Here is a 14,232-nt window from a genome sequence, read left to right as displayed (position 1 = left end):
ACAACCTGCAATATGCAGATGATAACAACCTTGCTTGCTGAAAGTGAAGAAGACTTGAAATATTTACTGATGAATATCAAAGAGCACAGCCTTTGGTATGGATTGCATCTTAATGTAAAGAAAACAAAAATCCTCACCACTGGACCAGTAAACAACATTCTTATCAATGGAGAAAAGATTGAAGTTGTCAAGGACTTCATTCTTCTTGAATCAACTATCAACGCTCATGGAAGAAGCAGCAGTCAAGAAATCAAACTACGTATTGCATTAGACTTATCTGTTGCACAAGACCTTTTTAAAGTGTTGAAGAGCAAAGATGTCAGTTTGAAGACCAAGGTGCACCTGACCCAAGCCATGGTATTTTAAATAACCTCATATGCATGCGAAAGCTGGACCGTGAATAAGGAAGAATTGATGCTTTTGAGTTAATAGTGTTGGAGGAGAATATTGAAAGTTCCATGGGCTGCCAAAAGAACCAACAGATCTGTGTTGGAAGAAATGCAGCCAGAGTGCTCGTTGGAGGCCAGGATGGCCAAACTTTGTGTCTCATACTTTGGACATATTGTCAGGAGGGAACAGTCGCTGGAAAAGGATCTCATGTTTGGTAAGATGGAGGGTCAGAGAAAAAGAGGAAGACCCCCAGCGAGATGGATTGTCCAAGTGGCAGCATCGATGGAATCAAGCATGGCAACAGTAGTGAGGTTGGCCCAGGATCGAGCAGTGTTTCGTTCGGCTGTGCATAACTTCGCTATTCCATCGACTCGATGGCACCTGACAACAATGGCTAATGGTGACTCCATACAATAAGCACTGAACTATGAACCATGAGGTTTGTGTTCCAGTCAGTCAACTGCTCCACAGGAGAAAATAAGGCTTTCTGCTACTACGAAGATTTTTAAAGCCTTGGAAACTCTTCACAGAGTCTCTATGAGTCGGGACTGACTCGAAGGCACTTAACAACAAGAATGGCTAATGATCATGTACATTTCTTCATATGTTTGTTGGCTGCCTGAATGTCTTCTTTGGTGAAATGTCTGCTCATCTCCTGTTCCCGTTTAATTGGGTGGGTTTTCTTTTTCTTGTTGAGGTGTTAGCGTTTTCTATAAATGTTATCGTTGTCCATTGTCTGACAGGTCATTGAAAAATTTTTTCCCAGTTCATAGGATCCCTTTTTACTCTTGACAGAAGCTGTTATTGCACATAAGTGTCCTAAGTTTTAGGAGGCCCCAGTTATCTATTTTGTCTTTTATTTGTGTTTTTAGTAATGCTTGATAGTGTGTTTATGCCATGTATTAGAGCCTCTAAATTTGTCCCTGTATTTTCCTTGATGATATTCATAGTTCTAGGTTTTACATTCAGGTCTTTAATCCATGTTGAGTTTGTTTTGTACATACTGTGATATATGGGTCTTATTTAATTCGTCTACAAATGAATATCCAGTCTGCCAACCCCGTTTGTTGAGGAGACTGTGTGTACCCCATTTAATGTGTTTGCCCCTCTATCAAAGTCAGCTTACTACTGTACGTGGATGGATTCACTTCTGGGTTTTCGATTCTGTTCCATTGATTTATATATTTTCATTGTACCAGTACCAGGCTGATTGAATGTAGATTTTTTCTGTTATGTTTATTGCAGATATTTTTTTCTTAGTATAATTCTTTTAGCTTAAAGGGTACCAGTTGACTCCAAAAAGTTTTTAATGCTTACTTTTTTTTTAATGCTCTACTTTTCTCATCACTTATAAACATAAGAAAGACTATTAATATCCCCAAGAACATCAGGAAATAAATTTCAGATCACTTACTAATGATAGTGTGCTTAAGTTTTCTCTCCCTTCCATACCCTGCCATATCCAAAAATTTGTTTAGGAACATCAAAATTTGAGTAGAGGGAGAGACACTCCCTAAATTCCAAGCCTAGTTTTTAGCAGTAAAGAATGTCTTTGCTTTAAAGCATCATTTCATATTTAGTAAAAGAACTGGTTGTGTTCTATGGAGTGATACCAGTTTACTTAAAAAATCTGTGTAGCATTTTCATAATTATGACTTAATATAGATAGATGATACTTGCTTAATGTTACTGCAGATAAAATTAAGCATCAGACTAGAATTTTTGCCAGGTTGGAATAAGACATTTTTTTAATTGAATGGGAACTGTTAGATTTGCAGTGAGTCACTATAAAGAAAGATAAGTGTCCCTGGTCTCATGTCAAGGTATATTAACTTGCATGTTACTTAAAACACTCATATTCAAGAAAGAAATCTCTTGAAAAGATAGCATGGTAGTTATTAGGGCTCCAGTTCTATAGACTTAAGAATGGATCCGTTTTCATTCACGTACTAGTTTTTAGGGACATTGGGCTTGTTATTTAACCTGCATAAATCTCAGATGTGAGGGTTGGTTAATAATGATTATCAAGTACCAAGTTTAGTTCTCACCCAAGTTGTTGTTCAGTTGCAGTACCGTGGGAACTAGCCTGTTCTGGTGCTAGCTTGTCTGTTTTCTAGCTATCAGCTAGTCACTTAACTGCCCTAAAACAGCGTAGCATGCAATGGACACTCAGTAAATAGGAGCTCTTGCTATTAAATGGTTCTAATTTCTGAGGCCGTCTTTATTAAATATTGTTATCATAGTTTTAAATCTATACATATCTTTCAAGTTTCATTGCAAATTGAAGGTTCCAAGTGACGTTCTTTATTTTGACAGCTGCTTGGTCTAGTGTGGATAGGGGAATGAATACCTCTGAACAGAATTCTGCTTCTTTTGCATCCCTCACACTTAACTCTGCTGTGTCTGGTATGTGAAAATAGTCTTTCGTTTAGTTAACCAAAAAGCTTGTTTCAATTAATTTTAGTGCTTGCTATTTTAAAAATAATCAGCATCAAGTGCTGCTATAGTAAGTACTGTATTTTTTTTCCCCGCAAATAATGCACGCACTGTACTTTTCCTTGCCATTTTCAGTGAAACTGTGCACACACATTACTTTTCGTAAGCGTGCTATGCTGTTCTTTTTTTACCTGTTGCTGACTTCATTTGACACTAGAAGACATCCTTAAACTATGAAATGAGACCTTCTATAACTTCATTGTTTCACTAAAGATCATATGATAAGGTTTTTGTGTTCAACTACTGAACGCTGTTAATAAATGCTGTTATTGTCAAATTAATAGAAACAAAGTTTCAATTGTTTGTTTTCTGATTACTGGAGAACCACTAAACTTCTTGGACTCCTGGTGTAATGCTGTAGGGTCAACACTGGACTTTGAACCACAGGGTCGGCAGTTCAAACCCACCTCCTCGGAAACCCTATCAGGGTCACTATGAGTTGAAACTGACTCATTGGCACTTAACAACAACTAAAATTCTTAACCAAGGTTTATACTTTTATTATATACGATTATGATGAAAAGTAACCATTTTGGACTATTTTTATCCACATAAGCAGATTTTTTTAAATGAACCGAACAGAATATGATCTACTTTTAATAATAGGAGTACAGGTGAATGAGGTCAGAATTCACTTCTGGAAATGTCATGAAACATGTGGCATAAATTCATGGGTGTTCACACCAGGATGGTTTTACTTAGTTTCCACGTGTTACCTGTGTGGGTGTATTATTTATGGGAAATTTACAGTATAGTATATGATACGAAGTGACACACATTTTAAAGGGAGATTAAGGGGATGGTGTAGGGCCTTCATTTTATATCTACTAGTGATTTCGTTCCTTTCTGTAGGATAGGTAGGAAGATTCTGTGCCTTGACATAGCTGAAAGTGGATTGGCGCACTGACGATTGAACATGGCCTGCTCCCTTCAGGGTCATGGTAGTCTTCATTTACTAGTGTGTTCTGCACCATACTGATTTGTTGTCATTTGACCTCCACCCCACCCCACCCCCAAATACTCTGTTTTCTGATTGCTGCGGGACTACTATACTTGACCAAATTTTATACCTTTATTATATATGATTATGATAAATAACAATTTCAGACTATTTTTATGCACATAAGCTGGAGATTTAAAGAAAGCGATTCATACTGAGTTTATTGTGGTGATGGTGGTGTGCCGTAGCAACCCTGTGTATGGTTTCCGGGGCTGTAAATCTTTACGGCAGCAGAAAGCCTCATCTTTCTTTCACAGAACTTCTGACCTTGAGGCTAGCAGCCTGACTCGAAACCACTACACTACCAGACAGAGCTCCTAGGAAACCCTTTTTCCAGTTATGTGGACTCCCGAATTTGAAACATACATTATTACTAATCAACTATTACCAGCTGATAATTACTTAAAAGGATTTATCTTTATAAATTATAATAGAAGTTATATGTACTTAACATACCTTATTTAATGGGAGATGTTAATTTAGTTTGCTATACTTGATGTACATTAAAATTCACGGACCAAGCATACTAAAATTCTGTAGTTCTCGATGTCTGGGATCACTAACCTAGAACGTGTGTCAGCAAACTTTGTGTAAAGTTTATGTTACCAAAATATTGGTTAATATTTTAGGCATTGTGGGCCGTATTGTCTCTGTGTAACCACTCAGCTGCCTTTAGAGCAAGAGAGCAGCCAGACACAATACGTAAAACAAATGCCATGGCTTTCTGATAAAACTTTCCTCCCAACCATTTAAAAACATGAACACTATACATTCAGAAGTACTTAAATGGATTTCTGTTTTATTCGTTATAGTTGAAGGTACTTATTTAGCTTGCAGTTCTTGGTGCACCAAGTTCTGTTTGTTAAAATTGTATAAAATAGGTGATTATTTTGAGTATACGTCAGGCATTGTTGTATTAGTGGAGTGCTAGCATAATTATCTATAACCAAGTTGTAATATATGTTGGTAAGGACTGATAAGTCCTTACTATATATATATATCTTGAAACATGCAGGACTAAAATGATTATTGTTCAGTGTCTCAGTTATTTTTTTTATTAATCATTTTTTTTATATTTGTTGTTGTTGTTAAGTGCCATCGAGTCAGTTCTGACCCATAGCGACCCTGCATAGGGTTTCCAAGGAGTGGCAGGTGAGCTTGAACTGCCAACCTTGCAGTTTCAAACCAACTTTGCATCCTGTGCATTAACCCACAGCGCCACACCAGGACTCCTTTCTTTATATTAGTGGCTCTCAATCCAAAATGGTGAATATCAGAGTCACCTAAATACTCTGATACACATGGAAATTCTGACTGATAGAGATAGATAGATACTTAGATCCCTGATGGAGAACCATTGCTTTCCATTTACATTCATATTCTAAAGTGAATTATTATTATAGCTATAGATAAATGGTTTTTTATTTAGTGTCCATGAACTTAAATACACCAAAACTATAAAATTTTATGTAAGTTCTAGACAACAGTCTACCACAGCTTTCATCAGATTCCCAAAAGGCTTTTACTCCTTTCTACCCTCTCCCCCCAAAAGTCATAGATGCTATTCTTACTCTGTTCTCTAGAAATAAACCTGAACTGAATTTGGTCTCTAAACCTTTGGCAACTTTCTTATGCTTTGGATTCTGCCCTTATACTTAGATGTCACCTCTCTTTTGCTGTAACTTGTCCTTGACCAAAAGGTTTAACCAAAGCTAACTCTGTTAATAAAGTATTATAAATAAAATAGATATTTTCTAATTCTCTCCTTCAGGGCTCTAAAGACACAGATATATCTTGAAACATCCAGGACTAAAATGATTATTGTTATAGATTTCTTCAGTTATATTATTTTCTATCAGTAAAATAAACTTTTTTTGCTTTTTGAAATTTATAGCAATAGTTTGAAGCACATATTACAAAATACAAAAATCTAACAGATTAGTTCTAGAGATATTTCTAATCAAATGAATTAGATTAAGTGGTTATCATACCTAATCTAAAATTATGCTCAATTCTACTTTTCCGTGTGGCATCTTATTCAAGTTTAGAACTGTTGTTATGAAACATCATTAGAGTATTCCATTTTTAATTTTATTGCATTCGTTTTTTCATTTAAGGGTCTACTGCTGAGCCAGTTTCTCAGTCTACCACTTCTGATTGTCAGTGGGATGTTAGCCGTAACCAACCCTCTATCGATGATGAATGGTCCGGGTTAAGTATGTCCTTTTAAACATTATGGTTTAATTTTTGTTTTGTTTTTGTTTCAATTTTCTTTGTAGCACCCTGAATTCATGTTTTATATTTTAATCCTAATTTCTCACCTTTTAGGTCATAGTAATATAATTTAATACCAAGCACACTTTTTGTGACTTGATTTTTGAATACCTATATAATTAAAACTAAACTCATTTTTCATAATGATTAAGGTTCTCCATTGTTGTTGTTAAGTGCCATTGAGTCGCTTCTGACTCATAGCAACCCTGTATAGGGTTTTTAAGGAGCAGCTGGTGGGTCTGAACCACCGACCTTACATTTTAAATCAGCCTTGTGGTCCAGTGCTTATCCTCCAGCACCACACCAGAACTCCAAAGTTCTCCTATAATTTTGCAGAATTTCTAACTTAAAAAAAATTTTTTTTAATTAATGTTCTATTTCTCCTCCTAAATTGTTCTAACAAGAGTGGTGGATAGACTGTACCAGAATGCCTTTGCATTTTTGAAATACAAAGTATGCAGAATTTTTAGCTGGTAGCTAATTTGTTAGCCTAATTTCCAGCAAAAGCATAGTAAGGTTAAAGGCAAGAGTCACAAAATAAAGGGGAAAAGAATATGGTTTTATATTCAGAAAGCTCTTTTTTTTTTTTTTTTTCTGTCTTCAGTTTTTTTTTATTCCTCGTAACCCCATACTTAAGAATTTATTCTTTTCTCTGAATTTTAATAACGTATTCTTTTCTACTACTTGGCACTTGTGAGATTTTCCATTTTGGTATTTATGTATGTATGTATGTATGTATGTATGTATGTATGTATGTGTTTTATTTTTCCAAGTAAATGTGGAACCCTCCAAAGTCAGGAGCTATCCCTTTCTCTTTTGTACACTCAGTACCTGCTACTGTGCTTCATATACTGATGTGCAGTAATAGTAACGATGATAAAAGCAAACACCAGCCAGTGTTCTCCATATCTTTTTACATATTGTTAACTTATTTAATGCTCATAGCAATCCTATGAGGTAGGTCTTTTGGGTTTTTGTTTTTCTCTCTACACTTTTCAGAAGAAAATGAGGCAAAAATAATTACATTAACTTGCCCCAGACCATGCAGCTATTTAAGTGGTAGAGGTGATACACAAGCCTTAGTGGTTTGGCTTCAATATTCATGTTTTTAACCACTACATAGTACATATAGCCTTCGCTAAGATTGTCATCTTGAAGGGAAGGTTGAGACTCAATATATACGTTAATCTGGTGAAGCAGAACTCTTACAGGTTACAGTAGGTGTGGTTGAAAACAGACTAGGGCCATATTGTGAAAACCCTTGAATTACTGGCTAAAGATATAATGAGTTTGGGAGGTGGTGAAGTATTGATTGAGCTCTACTTCTGTCTCTAAAACACAGTGCTTTATATGGGCTGACCATTTATCTTGCGATCTATATTAATTCAGCTCTGTAATGGAGCTAATCATCTGTCATAGTTACTTCCATAGAGATGGTTGTAAGATTTTTATGAGGTAATCATTGAACATGAAAGCTCTTTGTAATTTATAAAGCATCATGTAAATCTAAAGTATAAAGAAAATATCATTGTTTCTGGAAAGACTAGTCTGTCTATACTTCAGGGGAAATGATCATTGTGGTGACTAGAATTGAAGAGTGGCTGTAAGAATAACAGAAGTGATTATAGGAAAACAGCACTGAGTGTGTTGCTCTGCAGTGGGATCAGACTAAGGGAAACTGAGTGAACAGGATTCCGGGCTTCTCTACGTGTACATAATAGATTCACTTTTTTCTTACCTGTATCAGAATTCTTTAACATGAAAAACATGATTGGCTGATAAAATTAATGATTGCACATACACATGCATATAATAGGAGACTTCAAAAAGTTTGTGGTAAATGGAATTAAAAATAATGGAATTTTTCTACAAACTTTTTGAAGCCCTTTTATATAAATATATCTTTAAGATTCTGTACTTAAATTAATATGTATCAAAAACACCATCTTTATCAAATTTGCTGTGTTGTATTTCTAGTTTTTTTGTACAAAGTCTCTCTTTAACCTCATGTTTTCTGAATTTTGTTTTTTACAGTCTTATCTTTAATGTGGTTGTTTTTGATGACCAAGGGAATGTAGTTATTACTCTGAAGTTAAGAATGTATATTTGAGATTACTAATCCAAGAATCTATTGTATTATCTTTACTAAGGAGCTCTGGTAGCATAGTGGTTACAAGTCGGGCTGCTAACCTCACGGGAGAAAGATGAGGCTTTCTGCTCCTGTAAAGATTTATAACCTCAGAACTTATCGGAACCAACTCCACAGTACACCAGTACCACCACCATTATCTTTACTAAACTTTACAGTTTGATTAATATATTAGCCATTGGACTGCTAACCTAAAAGTCTGCAGTTTAAGCTCCATGGAAGAAAGCTGAGACTGTGTTCCCATAAAGATTTACAGTCTCAGAAACCCTACACAGGGTCACTATGAGTCGAGAATTGGCTCAGTGGCCATGCAATTTTTTTGGTTTATGCTTTGAGGCATACACATTTGACATAGTTACTGAACTTTCCCAAGCATGGGAATAAAAATTTTTAATAAAGTTTTATCATCTTTCACATGCAGGAATGATTGAAGAGGAACGTATTAAGCATATAGTAATAGTGAGTGGAAGAGTATAGAACAGCACTTAATATATAGTAAAGAAATATTCAGTAAGTCCTACAGGTGCTACTGTTGTTACTTCTCTAGTGGCAAAATAAATAGTCTCCTCAGAGGTGTTAATTAATATTGTCTAGTCGGAAACCCTATGCAGAATCACCATGGGTCAGAACCAACTCTGTGGCACTTAAACACTGCAGAATGTCTTTGTAACAATTGTTTTTGTCTTGTTAAAGTTAATTCTGAATTTAGTTCTGACAAGAAATAGCTGATGGCCAATTTCCTACTCCAAAATAAAGACTAGCTAAGAGTCCTGGTGTGGCACTATGGGTTAATGTGTCAAACAGCTGTTTGAACTGCAAGGTTGGTGGTTCAAGCTCACCAGCTGCTCTTCAGAAGCCCTATACAGGGTCGCTATGGGTCAGAATCGACTCGGTGGCATTTCACAACAATAACAAAAGTAAACACTATTCCATATACAGTTCTGCAGTGTATCAGTAATAACAAAAACAATAATCTACCAGTAGATCCATAGATAGATAGGCAGACTAACCCAGTATGGAAAGAGGAATGGGACTTTGCCCTGTTGTGTGTGTGTGTACATGTATGTATATAGTAGCATGTACAGAGGTAGAGTTATGGAAATTCCTTAGGCATAACCAAACACTTTAAGGGAATGAGTCACTAGGTTTGGGGCTCAGGACCACAGTCTCAGAGGACATGTAGTCAATTGCCATAGCATCGTGCACAAAGACAGTGTTCTAGTTACTGTTTTGGTGAGTAGTGATTGGAATTTTAAAGTCTTGTGAATAAGCATCTTGGTATATCCCCAAGAGTGAAGAAACTCAAGAGACTCAAGGAAACGCGTCTAAAGGACTATATGGACCACACAAACTTTAGCCTGAGACCAAAAGTAGTAGATGGTGCTTGGCTATCACTACTGACTACTTTGGTCAGAATCACAGTAGACAGTCCTGGACAGAGTAGAAGAAAAATACAGAACAAAATTTAAAGGCATAAAAAGGACCAGACTTACTGGTCTGATAAAGACTAATGACACTCTGAACACTGTGGCCCTTAAACACCTTTTCAGACCACCCATGAAGAACATACACCTCGGAACAATCAACCATATGATTCAAAGAGCAGCATGTACCCAAAAACAAAACCAGGGAGGCGGGAGAGATGGATGAATGCAGGAACTCAGGAAGTGGGAAGAATGCTGTTACATTGAGGGATGATGGCAACTAATGTCAGGAAACAAAATGTATATATATAAATGGTGACTGAACAACTAATTTGCACTAAACCTTCACCTAAACACAATTTGGAAGAAAAAAAGATTAGATAACAATGAGATACTTAATCTACAATCGTCCACAAGCAAATTGGCTAGAGACAAATTCTTTCCATATTGAAAAGAACACTAATAGGGTGCTTTGAAGGTGCTGGCAGACTAATGGGTAGTGTTTGAGAAATGAAGTATTATTACTCTATTAAAAATGGAGATAATTATCATTTGACTCAATTTATAAAGGGAACTATATCTAAAGTTTATTAGCAGATTTAAATAGATGAATCTTAAGAAAGATGCATTGTCCTCCCATGTAAACTATTATAATTCACAATAAAACATTTATTAAAAAAAAAAAGATGCATTGTCAAGTCTAGCACCAGTACATTTAGAGGATTGACCTGTTGTTTAACACTTTCATAGCCAAATTCTTTTCTGATTTGATTTCTTTGTTGATATACCATGTATTTAAGTAATGGAAGGCTTATTGAAATCAAGAAGGAAAAAATTTTTTTTGTTGTTTGTGAGGTCAATTAATGTATCAAATGAGGTTTGATACAATTATGTGGGACATATATGTCTCCAGTGGTCTCTGGTGGTAGGGTTGGTTGGTTAAGACTCATTTCTTCAGATTCGTGTAGTTATGCAGGTCGCTGCCAGGCATGTATAACAACTGGGATATCAGGTTCCCATGGAGCATGAGAGGCTGAAAATGTTGGTAGGTTTTATGGCTATATGTGTCCCACAGGTCACAAAAGGTTTGAATAGTTTTATTTGTTCCTAGTTAAATTTTTTAATGATTTAACCTGAAATAAATAACATGGAACAAATCACCAAGGCTCGTTAAAGTCCAGATGTATCCTTTTGGTCATATTCTTATACAAGTTAAATTACAGGTTTCGGTTTTTTTCCCCAAAAGTTCATGACTCTCCAAGCCTTTTGGAAAATTCTTCTAAGTACTTTACTAGATTTTTATTCCTCATCTGTACTTCTCACCATATTTATTAAGAAAAGAGCTTATATGTTAGCTCAATTGCCTAAATTTTTTGTTTCGTTATTATTAAGTGCCATCAAGTCAGTTTCAGCTCCTAGCCATCCTGTATCAGGTTTCCGAGGCTTTAAATCTTCTCTAGAGCAGAGAGCCTCATCTTTCTCCCCTGGATCAGCTAGTGGCCTCAAACCCCAAGGAACTTGTGGTTTGTAGTCCAGTGCTAATTTTTTTTTTTTCTATTAATTATACAGGGTTGCTCTAAGTCAGAACTGATTCAATAGCACTTAGCAACAATACAAGTGACTTAGGAAAGGAGCCGTGGTGACACACAGTTCAAACCCACTAGCTGCTCCTCAGAAACCCTTTACCAAGGTTGTTAGGAGTCGGAACTAACTTGATGGCACCTAACAACAACATTAAAGATTGGGAGTCCAGGTGTGGCACTACTATTAAATTCAGGAGCCTAGAAGATGAATTTTAAATGTTGGGGTGATCAGGAAAAAAAAAAGACCGATCATATACAAAGTTAGACATTTGCAGTAAAAAGAGCAAAATCAAGAGAGTAACAGCAAAGGGGAAAGTAGAATTTAAAGACTAAGTCGTAAGTTTTCTGGTCAGTTTAATTAGCCTTAGAAAGGGTTACTATGAGTTGGAACCAACTCAATGGCACACAGCAGTGACAACAACATGCCTATTAGAAGTTAGAAAGGATTTTGCCATCATATTTTGGGGATTTTTTTTCTCCCTAGCCTTAAAATGTTAAGGAACTCTGGTAGCATAATGGTTACAAGTTGGGTTAATAACCAAGGTCAACAATTTGAAATTACCAGTCATTCCACAGGAGAAAAATGAGGCTTCCTGCTCCTATAATGATTTACAGCTTCGGAAACCCAGGGTCGCTATCTAGTCGGAACTGACTCCATGGCACACTACCACTACCATCCTTAAAATGTTCTTGGAAAAAAGCATTTTAAATTACAATTTAATTGAGCATATGTAAAGAATGTTAATGTTCTGCATTTTTCTTTATGGTAGAAATGGTAATAACTAATTTGCGCTTGTAAATTATAGATGGGCTGTCATCTGCGGATCCCAGCTCTGATTGGAATGCACCAGCTGAAGAGTGGGGGAATTGGGTAGATGAAGAAAGAGCTTCACTTATAAAATCTCAGGACCCAATTCCAGACGATCAAAAGGTGAGTAAACAAAATAATAGATGTGCTTTTAGTCTTTCAACTTCGTAATTTCCATCATAAAGGATTTAGTACTTTATAAACATATTTACATTCCTTGATCACTCAAGAGCATGATAATCATATATGTGTTTTCTGTCCTCTATCTGTACAGTTTCCCTGTCACTGATCATCAGAATGAAAATGTAAACCACTCAGTGAAGTAAAGACTTGTTCACACATCAGAGCAGTTCTGTTTCTGAGTATACAGTTGACATTTGAACAGTATAAGAATTAAGGACATTCCCTGCACAGTTAAAAATTCTCTATAACTTTGGATTCCTCAAAAACTTCATTAAGATGCGAGTGAGTCAAAAATTATCTGCACTCTGGCTGTAGAATTTATTTTAATCAACTTTTAGAAAAAGACAGATTCATAATCTTTTCAACACACTTGGTCCATCTGTCATTTATTTAAAAGATGTTTTAGGCTAAACTGTGAGCCACAAATGCACCACTGTCATCTCTTCTTCATCCGACGTGAATCTTCATCCGTGAAAAGTTGCTTTCAGGGGAACAAACAGGTGAAAGTCTGATGGAGCAAGATCAGGACAAAAGGAAAAAAAAAAAGCCAATTTTTTGCAAAATCACAGTGCCCTCAGAAAGCAGTCCTCTAAGTTTGATCTGAAGTTTAGGCTTCAGCTCTTTGGGGAGCATCTCATTGTAATGACCACTATTGATTGTTGAACCTTTTTCCTCCAAGTGTTCCAGTACTGGCTCTTGAGAAGCCCAGAAAACTGAAAGCATGAATGTTTCAACTGATGGTTGACTTTTAAACTTTTTCTTTGTCGATGATTAAGGGCATTTCTGTTCCATACTCTGCCTTTACTTTCTGGCTCGTAGTGATGAATCCATTTCTCGTCACCAGTAACCTTTTTTGTTGTTGTTGTTGTTTTTAAAGAAACTTTGACCTTCCTCCAAGTTTCAGTCCAAATTTTGTTTGCAGATGTCCAAATTCTTCTGTTTATTACGCTCTTCCATGAGATGTTTTGGTACCCATCTTGCACAAACTTTTTGAACTCCATGTCTGTGTGGATTTTTTCACTGGCAGAGCCATAGCTGATTTGCAAATAATTTGCCACTTAACTCACAGTGAGTTCAATGACATGGTATGAATAGAGAAGTATCATATGAATAGTAATTTTACAATCCTAAATCACTAGGTATTTTTAGACATTTTGTCACTTGTCTATTTGACAGAATCACTTCGTGTGTACACTCAATGTTGTCAACAGATGTGGACTGGTGTTTTTCCCACACACTTCATATTTTGTCTGTTGTATGTATTATCTACTGTACCCAAAGAATAGCTACATTTTCAGTATAAGATACCTTGAAACATTAGGCAACCACAGCTGCAGACCTCAATCAGCAATACATACTAGGCAGTTCATTTTTTCTTGTAATACCATGACTTCTTGGGAGCACTTCCAACATTACTAGTGGTACTTCGTAAGGGTCCCATATTGTACTAAATATGTTGGGAAACAGGCAAGAACCACAAGAGATCACTTTTTACTTTGTAGTGAGGTTGGCCCAGGATCAGGCAGTGTTTCGTTCTGCTGTGCATAAGATTTCTATGAGTCAGTACTGACTCGATGGCACCTAACAACAACATGTTTGTACAGTGACATGTTACACTGAATAACAGAAGATCAACTACAGAAAGTACAAATGTTTATATGGATAAGCCTAAATTTATAGAAAAGTACATTGGTTAGACACAAAAGAAGACATGATAGTAAGTTACTTCCAGGGAAAACTAGTGGAAATGGAAGTTGATTTAAAGAAACTTAAATATACAAGGGCTTCTATCACGGGAGGGCAGCGGTTAAACGATGTGCAAGAACTGCGCAGACCTGGTAGAGATGTTAAATGAATCCCAGACCACGGAGCGGCGGGGTGAGAGGTGTCTGGAGACCAGGTGGATGGGGAAGAGACTGCAGGGG

At 36.3% G+C, this 14,232-nt stretch overlaps 1 protein-coding gene across 1 annotated transcript in view; it reads left to right on the top strand.

Moving 5' to 3' along the window:
* MTDH (metadherin) overlaps window positions 1–14,232 on the top strand; it is a 75,244-nt gene that overhangs the window by 45,174 nt on the left and 15,838 nt on the right. Inside the window, exons 7-8 of the mRNA XM_006859196.1 lie at window positions 6,004–6,102; window positions 12,123–12,247. Coding sequence (XP_006859258.1) covers window positions 6,004–6,102; window positions 12,123–12,247 — 224 coding nt within the window. The remainder of the gene's footprint in view (window positions 1–6,003; window positions 6,103–12,122; window positions 12,248–14,232) is intronic.

The sequence above is a fragment of the Chrysochloris asiatica genome, unplaced genomic scaffold (genome assembly GCF_000296735.1).
Source record: "Chrysochloris asiatica unplaced genomic scaffold, ChrAsi1.0 scaffold00031, whole genome shotgun sequence".
Lineage (NCBI taxonomy): Eukaryota > Metazoa > Chordata > Mammalia > Afrosoricida > Chrysochloridae > Chrysochloris > Chrysochloris asiatica.
This window is presented reverse-complemented; position numbering and strand designations above follow the sequence as displayed.